General features: G+C 54.8%; 1 protein-coding gene across 1 annotated transcript; it reads left to right on the top strand.

The window, feature by feature from the left end:
- The first annotated feature begins 6,345 nt into the window (after positions 1-6,345).
- EGR2 (early growth response 2) lies at positions 6,346-8,941 on the top strand. The gene is made up of 2 exons (XM_086751898.1): positions 6,346-6,703; positions 7,020-8,941. The coding sequence occupies exons 1-2, from the start codon at positions 6,526-6,528 to the stop codon at positions 8,222-8,224; spliced, it is 1,383 nt and encodes a 460-aa protein (XP_086608024.1). The 5' UTR covers positions 6,346-6,525; the 3' UTR covers positions 8,225-8,941.
- The last annotated feature ends 317 nt before the right edge of the window (positions 8,942-9,258 follow it).

Below are 9,258 nucleotides of genomic sequence, written 5' to 3'. Positions count from 1 at the left end.
TAATTCTGGCATCTGAGATTTTAAGTGTCAGTCATTTCCCTTGATGTGTGAGTGCCCGAATGTTGTGGTGATGAGCTAGGCCTTGTTAGGACCTTAGCTTACAAACCTGGAGAGAGGAATTTTGCACAAAAGGAGAACTGAAAGCTAAAACAGAGCAAATAAGAACTAACAGCTGGTTAAAGTTATCCTGAGAGTTGGGAAAGACGAACCTGCTGGGCAGGTATTCCCTCACAATGTAATTTTGACTTTACTAGCCTGCCTTCTCTTTGGTGTATCCTCTATTTGTTCAAAGAAAATCATCTGCTCCTCTCAGTTATTTCAAAGTAAAGTCACAAGAATAGCTTGTTCCCACTCTATTCCAAATATAGCTGTTGGCAGCAATTGCTGAGATAAGGGGGAAGGAAAAGGAACTACCAAGGAAGAGGAAAGACAGGAGGGGGAAGAGAGAAAAGATAGCTGAAAAGGTTGGACAATAGAGAGTAAGGAGAGAGACATGAATGAGAGGGGAGGTGAAAGAATAAGGACAATACACCACAGCAGAGAAAAAAAAAACAAAGACAGAAACAAACTCCTGTAAAACAGGTGGAAGAAGCCCAAATACAGAATGAAAAGGACTATGGCCACCCTCAGGAGCAGTTTGAGTTTTAGCCTTGAAAAGTAAACAAACCTTAAATAAAATCATGTCCAATTTTGATTTTCACTCAGATTGCAGGGGTTAGAGCATCAGAAAACTTATGTTAATTTACACTGCTTGAAGATCTGGCCCTAGAAATTTTAAAGCAAAACATGTTGCTTATTTTAATCTTTTGTGGGATTTAAAAAAATATATATATATCTGCCCCAATAAACTTTGTTCGCAGTTTCTGACAGAAAGACATCCATTGGGAAACTTTGCTGAAAATGAACCTGAACACCCTTCTCCTCAGGAGTTCACAGTCAGGATGGTCTTCTTGTGAGACTCGAGCATGTAGACATGCCCTCGGGAGCAGAAAATAAATGATGCTAAAAACTAAGGAAAAGCCAGAACCACGCTCAGACTGACTTACCCAGAGCAAAGAGCTGAGGGTTTTCAAGGCTCAAGGCAGACTGGTTTAAGACCAAAGCACAGAGAAACGAGACATAAATGGAAACAGGTTCTGAGAAGTGGTGCATAGACAGGGCAAATGCAACAAGTCCTTGGCAATCTAGAAATCCTGTGAATGGCTCCAGCTTCCCTGGAGGGGTGGGAAGTTTCTCAGAAACACCCCACAGAGCTCTTCTCTTCTCAGAAAACTGCTTGGAAAATGGTGCCAGAGTTTTGCTTTCCCTCCTGGTCTGCTAAAAAGAGATGCCATATGTGACCTTACTTCTCAGCTGAGGATAAAAAGCCACACTGAGTTCTGAGGGCGCTGTTTCCTATAAACTGAGTATGTCCTGAAAGCCTTCTGACAAGCTTTCTAAGTACTCAAACACTAGGTAATGGGACCAACAAGAGAACTGAAAATGTGACATCTGCTGTACTTCTATTATTTCAGTACTTCAAGGAAGAAGGTCACTTGTCTTGTTAAGGAAAATGCTCGATTAGTCTCTCCCTGGACTAAAAGCCCAGTGCAGCCATGGGACAAGATGGTATTTACACAAAGCACAGGAGACACGTTAGAGCAGGAAATACAAGGGTAAGTGAAACTAGTTTCAGAAGAAAGGACTGGAAAGTAGAGCTTAGCAGTCAGATTATTGCTATTCAGAAAGAAAGTCGTAATTATTTTCAGAGTCTTGTCACATGAATGATAGGTGTATCCGAGTTATTTTCCCTGATAGGAGAAGCAACTTTTCTTTTTTCTTGTTGTTTCCCCAGCAAGCACCATGCAGCACTGATATTTTAGCCTTTCATCAGGGATGCCCTCTCTGTGGCTTGCTCCTAAGCATCTCTCCGGGGTATGCGATCTTCATCCTGACACCTTTCAGGCTACAGGGGTCACAGCCTGTGGGACAGCCATCAGGCAGCCCTGCTGCCCTGGCCGGGGTCTCTAACCCAGCGGGGCTATACTTTGGTCTCTCTATAGGTAGCAGGTCTGTGGTGTAAAGCTTTGCGGGCGCTGTTAGAGGTGAAACACCAGCAGGACTCTGCCCGGCGCACCGCTTTTTGTTCAGCTGTCGTGTCCTCGCCGGCTACCGGGAGCGCCTTCCCCCAGGAGAGGGCAGTGGAGCCCGCACACGCTCCACGCTTCCCTCCCGCCGGCTGTGGGAACGTCCCTTCCCTCGGGGGTTCCGTGAGGAACGAAAGGGAAGAGCACAGCTTGGACGGCGGATTTAATACACACGCTAGAAACCGTGTATGGGAATGTCCAGGAAATGTTCTGCACGTTTAATAACAAGAATAGGTTTTGGGCAAACGAGTTTGTTGTTGCTTTTATTTGACTGGAACTTTTCTCTGTCACACGTACGTTTTTACAGATGCACAAACTTAAACTAGCAACTTGCTGATTCCACACGGGTTTGTTTAATTCCTATAGCCCGAATTAGAAAATGTTACTGACATCTAAATAACCCTTCAGGATTCTGCTAAGGCTCTCCTGAGCCAAATCCTCACAATAAAGTCATTTACTTATTTCAAATTTACAGGCATTCATCCTAAGACAACAAGCAGCCTTGGCTGAAAACCACAGAGTGTGGTTTCAAGGTATTGTAGTTAAGGGCAGACTGGGATGCCTTCTCCTCTGCTCTTAACCATTCCCTTCCCCTAGCACACCAGCAGTCCGGCAGCTGGTTTCCATACGTTCATGTTTACAGCGGGTTTCCCTGGCTGGGTACCAGGTTTCAGTGACTGGCCAGTACAGGCTCAGAGCCTGTATCAGGCCTGTGAGGGGCAGGCAGGGTAGATTGAAGGGAAGTAGCTTTTGCCTGCAGCCTGGGAATCCAGCAGACACCCCTGGCAAAACAACAGGTATTAGTAACCCAGCATCTCTACCTGTGAGGACACGCCAGATCTCTCTACCCCCAGTGAAAAGGGGCAAATTTAGGAAACACTGAAATCCAGCTTTGGAGAGAAGAGCTTCTCTTTTACATGAAACATAGCAACGCCAATCTGAATCTAGTCCAGACTTAGGACACGTCCCTTGCCATTGTCAGATGACAAGGCCACTCGCCTCCTGTCCAGGAACACGTCCCTGCACCTGCTGAGCTGGGGCCACCCTAATGTTCCCAAAAGCAGCAGGGTGTGTAGTGGAAGTGGCAGGGTGCGTTTCCCAAGCAGGCCTACTAGCATCACTGCTGTTAGCACATGAGGCTGGTGGAGTTTTGCTACAAAAGCATAGTAACCCCCCGGAGGGATGACTCAAATGTGTGATGTTAAGCTGGTTAAATGGTACCGCCACCTCTGCAGGTGATCAGCTGCCTTTTATTCCTCAGCCTCTCCTAAGCTCAGGTATGGAGGCAAGGACAATTTTATTTCTACGGCTCCTGTCTCAGGTCTTTGTGGTAGAGAATGACTGCAGGAAAATATACCCAGTGCAATGTCAGCTAGCACCTTGTTAAAAGAGCAAATACAGTAAACCCAAAGGAGGCTGGTTTCAAAGAAATTGGGAATAAAAGCACAGTTCCACCCTTCAGCTCTGAACCCTCCTCAGTCAGTGCGTTACGCGCGAACGAAGCGCAGCTCCTCTCGGTGTGAGTGGGGCTTTGGCAATTTGCACCAGCAATCTGTCCGTCATATGAAACCACGTGGTTTATAGGAACCACAGGAATCAGTAGGATTTTTTGCATGTAAGGCTCATTGACGTCAGCACGAGTTGGACGGTCTAATTCTCGAAGTCTAGTATAATCAGCCAAATGGGGATCAAAGGCACAAAGCACATGCAAAGCACTACAGCAAGAATATCTGAAAAGGGACCAGAAACATTTGAGTTTCAGCTGTCAACATCTTCCTGAAGACCAAGCATTAACTATGTTTCTATCTTGCCCTGCACCATTCAGACAAAGCTCCCATTGAGACAAGTTGAGTGACTTGATTGTCTGTGTAAAGGCTGGAAATCGGACACAATTTACCCCATTCTTGAGAAGGCTTTTAAAATTAACCAACAAAGTCAACTAATGCTAGTATTCCTTAGGTGAAGTTAGCCAGAAGGTACGTTCAGTTTTGTGTCCGTCTTTCATTGAATCCTTCTCTGTAGTGGAAGAACATTAAATTTGCCTAGTTCAAAGGTGCAGCTGAGACGTGGGAGGTTAAGGTGGGATATGAAACCTTGGTTCTTCTTTCTCCTGTGTGCATTACGATTTAGTGTCATCAGTGGGCACATGGTATGTTCAAATAATACAGGAAGATATTATAGAGTATCCCTAAAGCCTGTATCTGATACATCCATACATCCATGACTTTTTGCAGTAAGGAGGATACTGTACTTGTTTCTCAAATTCATCTAAAGTAACTTGCCCCACCGCACAACAGATTCCAATATTTTGTTCTTTCATAGTAACGATCAGACCAATTATAGCTCGGCTGTAATGGAAAGGCACAATACAATTGCTCCTACTTCTCAGTCAAATTTCCCAGAACCTGTCTGTCTCTCTGTCACAATTTAACTTTTAAATTGAGATGGGTTTTTAAAATGAAAATATCTAGAATCCTACTGAGATTGAACACAAGCTTTCTTTCAACTAAATCTCATACACCAAACTGTATTGGCTGTACATTAAGTGCTAGAAAGGACTGGTAACAAAATCTACATTAAAAACTGCCAAGTATTACGTATTTACTGACTACTGTGCACACTTTCCTGATCACCCATAAAGGAAAATATCTAGGTTTATGCCTACCGTGCCTTAGCAAGTATGACAAATGCCCCTAAAACTTTTACTTCTTCAGGCACACTCCTGTCTAGCCTGGGCTCTACAGCGACCAGACAAGTAGCGAACCCAGAGCATCACCAAAGGCAGTGAAACAAAACTGGAGGAACTGAGAGCGCCTTTCTCAGCTGGGGTGTGAGGTGTTGCATGGATGAAGAGGGGCCTGGGAGACAGACGCCCTGTGACAGTGTTTGGGACCTGAAGCAGAGGTAAGTGCACGCACCATGGGGACATGCGAGCGTGCCACAATTCTGTGACACATGCTGTAATGTTCTAAAACCTGTAAATACTTGTATCTGCAGTTAAACATGAAAGAGAAGAGTCTGTAGCCTTCCTATGTATTCTCTGGCTCATTGCTTTGGAACAGGAGTGTGCTTTTGTAGCATCTCTCATATGTTGCCGTGTTTTGCTGCTGCTTGGGTTGTCAGTGGGTTTTTTCCCTCAGACCGCTGAAAAAGGGCCTTGCACGCCACAGACCATATGTGAGAGTTGCTTTCCTAAACGCAGGAATAAACAGCCGTGAGATGAAATATCTCTAAGCAATGAGATTAGTGACATGAACGTAGCATGGGACACAGCTTTCAAAAATAATTACATCTGACACCCTCATCAGCAAGAAGATGTAGGGGCTGCAAGCTCTGAGCATATGAAAGATTGGCTTCTCCTGGGAAGGAAGGCACAAGGGAGGTTATTTTTAGTACTTTGGGGAAAAAAAAAAAAAAAAAAAAAAACAGCTAGAATTTAAGCACTCCTCGGTTTGATAGGAGCAGGGTGGCAGCAGTGAGGACGGGACGGGCGGCAGGGGTGCCCCCCCGCTGCCTCCCCGTCCCGTCCCCGGCTGCGCCCGTCGGTACAATAACAACCCCCCGACGGCGGAGCGGGCGGTTCCGTTTTCGCGACGGTATATATATATCGGACACTTTCCAAAAAAAGCAGCGACGCGCTCGCTGTGTTCGGTGCCTCTTTCCACCCGTAATTCAGATTTTTTTTTTTTTTTTAAAAAAAAGGAGAAGCCAGATTCCGTGAATGCGGCTGTTTTCTGACCCGCCGCCGCTTTGCGGTTACGGGCTGCTGAGAAAGTGAGCGAGGTCCAACGGGGCGGCCCCGGGACCTCCTCTGCTTTTCCGAGCTTTTTAAAATTTTCCGGAACGAGCCCTAAAAAGGGCAGGCGGGGCGGGGCCGGATCCTCGCCTTTTTAGGACAAGGGCTCCGCCACCGGAATACCCCCCTGGGCGGCGCGGCGGGAGGCGGCAGGGCGCTGCCGGCGCGGCGGGGGCCGAGCGGGGCCGGGGCGGGTCGGGGCCGCCCCCGCGGGGCGCAGGAAAGTGGGGGGGGAAGGACGGGTCGGGGCGGGTGCGGGGCGGCGGGTCCCGCAGGCGGGCGTCCACGTGATCGCCGGCCCCGTTCCTCAGTCCTTATATGGGCAGTGACGTCCCGGGCATTCAGGGGGCCCCCATAAATACTTACCGCCAGACTTGTCTTCCAGCGCGAGCTGCGGCGGGAGCGCGGCTCTCCCGGGGCACCGCGGGCACCGCACCGCCGCGACGGGGCGGCCGCCCGCCCGCACATGCCTCCCGGCGCGCCGCGCCGGCTCCCCGCCGTCCCCCCGCGCCGGTAGTGGGAGGCAGGGGGAAGCGCCCCCTCCTCTCCCCTCCCCACCCCGGCGGCCGGGAGCGCCGCTCCCCCGGCCGCCCCGCCGCCCCCATGATGACCGCCAAGGCGGTGGACAAGATCCCGGTGACCCTCGGCGGGTTCGTGCACCAGCTCCCCGAGGGCATTTACCCCGCGGATGACATCTCCGCCGCGCTGCCAACTTCGGTCGCGATCTTCCCCAATGCCGACCTGGCAGGGCCGTTTGACCAGATGAGCGGTGTGGCAGGAGGTAAGGGAGCCCGCGCGGCCGCGCAGGTGCGGGCCGGGCCGCCGGCGGGGGGGCGGACTGGGCCGGGGGCCGAGGCTCGCCCGCCCCGGGCCCCCGGCGCCCCCCGTGCCAGCCCTGCCTCCGCGCCCGGGGTGGGGGGCGGAGGGGAAAGTTGGGGCCGCGGGGAGCCCCCGCAGCCGGAGCGCAACATGTGCGCGGCGCAGCCCCGCGCCGGGCCGGGCTGGGGGCGGCCGGGGACCGGGAGCCGGGAGGGACTGGTGCCGGGCCGCCCGGCGGGCGGCGGCGCGGAGGACTGACCGGCTCCTTGCCCCCGCAGACGGCATGATCAACGTGGATATGGGCGACAAGCGGGCGCTGGACCTGCCCTACGGAGGCGGCTTCGCGCCCAGCGCCCCGGCCTCCCGCAACCAGACCTTCACATACATGGGCAAATTCTCCATCGACCCGCAGTACCCCGGCGCCGGCTGCTACCCCGAGGGCATCATCAACATCGTGAGCGCGGGGATCCTGCAGGGGGTCAGCACGCCTTCCTCCTCCTCCTCCTCCGCCGCCGCCTCCTCCGCCGCCTCCTCCTCGGCCACCGCCGCCTCCGCCGCCTCCCCCAACCCGCTGGCCGGGGCCCTCGGCTGCACGATGGCGCAGGGCCAGCCGGCCGACCTGGAACATCTCTACTCGCCGCCACCGCCGCCCTACTCGGGCTGCGGCGACCTGTACTCGCAGGACCCCTCCTCAGCCTTCCTGCCCGCCGCCGGCGGCGGGGCGCTGCCGTTCCCCCCGCCGCCCTCCTACCCCTCCCCAAAGGCGGCGGCGGCCGACGGCGGGCTCTTCTCCATGATCCCCGAGTACGGCGGCTTCTTCCCACCGCCCCAGTGCCAGCGGGAGCTGCACGCCGGTCCCGACCGCAAGCCCTTCCCCTGCCCCCTCGACTCGCTCCGCGTCCCGCCGCCCCTCACGCCGCTCTCCACCATCCGCAACTTCACCATGGGGGCGCCCACGGCGGGCACCGCCCCCGGCACCGCTCCCGGCGGCGGCGGGGGCGAGGGCGCGGGCGCCCGGCTGCCCGCCGGCGCCTACAGCCCGCACCACCTGCCGCTGCGGCCCATCCTGCGGCCCCGCAAGTACCCCAACCGCCCCAGCAAGACGCCGGTCCACGAGCGGCCCTACCCCTGCCCCGCCGAGGGCTGCGACCGCCGCTTCTCCCGCTCCGACGAGCTCACCCGGCACATCCGCATCCACACGGGCCACAAGCCCTTCCAGTGCCGCATCTGCATGCGGAACTTCAGCCGCAGCGACCACCTCACCACCCACATCCGCACGCACACCGGCGAGAAGCCCTTCGCCTGCGACTTCTGCGGCAGGAAGTTCGCCCGCTCCGACGAGAGGAAGCGGCACACCAAGATCCACCTGCGCCAGAAGGAGCGGAAAGGAGCCGCCGCCGCCGCCGGCGGGTGCCCGCAGCCGGGCAGCGGGAGCGGCGCGGCCGCCCTGGCCCCCTGCGCGGCGCGGACGCGGACGCCCTGAGGGCGCTGGGCGCGCAGGCAGGAGCCAGCGCCGAGGCGCGGAAGCCGCCGCCGAACGCGGCGGGGCGCGGAGCGGAGCGGGGTCCGGCGGGGCGCGGTGAGCACCTGGCGGCGCCGCGGGCTCCCCCGGGCCGGGGCCGGGGCCGGGGCCGGGCCGGCGGGTGTACATAGGGGCTGCGGCGGGAGGATGGATGCATGCAGTGCCGTCGTGGTGAGTGAGGTGTCCTTGGTGCCTTGTGTGGTGTAGAGCCCGGTCCCCTGACTGCATGTGGGGGGTGCCTTACCGATCCGCTCCGGCGACAGCGGCGACACCGAGACCGGAAAGTTTTTCCCTCCCTGGTTTTAGTATGGCTGTACATTTCTGCCTATTAATATTGGAATTTTTTTTTAGAGACTATATTTTTGTACGCACTGGTTTGGGGTTTTGTGTTTTGGTTTTTTTTTCTTTTTTTTTCTTTTTTTTCTTTTCGGTGATTTAAAAGTGTTACGTTCGTAGTAGGACTTGGGACGGGATGTAAATACTCTGGCTGGAACCGGCGCCCGTTGTCCGCCGGGACGCGGCGTGCGGCCGGTAACACGAATAATGCACAACCACTAACGGGAGCTGGAAGGAGAGAGGGTTTCTTTCTGGCCACTCTGTAAATAAACTTTTCGACAGTAGGGTCGGTGCTTACGACGTTTATAAAAGATGACAAATAAATCTCTTAATTATGCTAAATCGGCACCTTTATTTCCGTAGGTTCCCTGGTCCGGCCCGGGGGCGGCGGTGCCTCCCGCTTCTGCCCGGGCCCCGCCGGACCCCGGGCAACCCGCACCGCCCGGCTCCGCTCCACCTCGGCGCGGAAAACCAGCAGCCCCGGCCCCGCCGTACAAACACCCGCTGCCGGGCGCGGGGATTTCCCTCGGAGTCCAGAGACGCGATAATATTAACCGGGGAGCGGGGTGGGTTTTTTTTGACTCACTTTCTGTTGTGTTCCGCGGTTACGGTCCGCCCCGGGCGATCTCCCCGAGTGGGCTCCGGAAGAGGCGGTGGGG

This window comes from Chlamydotis macqueenii, chromosome 7 (genome assembly GCF_036417535.1).
Source record: "Chlamydotis macqueenii isolate bChlMac1 chromosome 7, bChlMac1.mat, whole genome shotgun sequence".
Taxonomy (NCBI): domain Eukaryota; kingdom Metazoa; phylum Chordata; class Aves; order Otidiformes; family Otididae; genus Chlamydotis; species Chlamydotis macqueenii.
This window is presented reverse-complemented; position numbering and strand designations above follow the sequence as displayed.

Coding starts and splice junctions, on each gene's coding strand:
- EGR2 (XM_086751898.1), top strand. CDS start 6,526: ATGATGACCGCCAAGGCGGTGGACAAGATCCCGGTGACCCTCGGCGGG. Junction 6,704..7,019: donor GATGAGCGGTGTGGCAGGAG/GTAAGGGAGCCC, acceptor TTGCCCCCGCAG/ACGGCATGATCAACGTGGAT.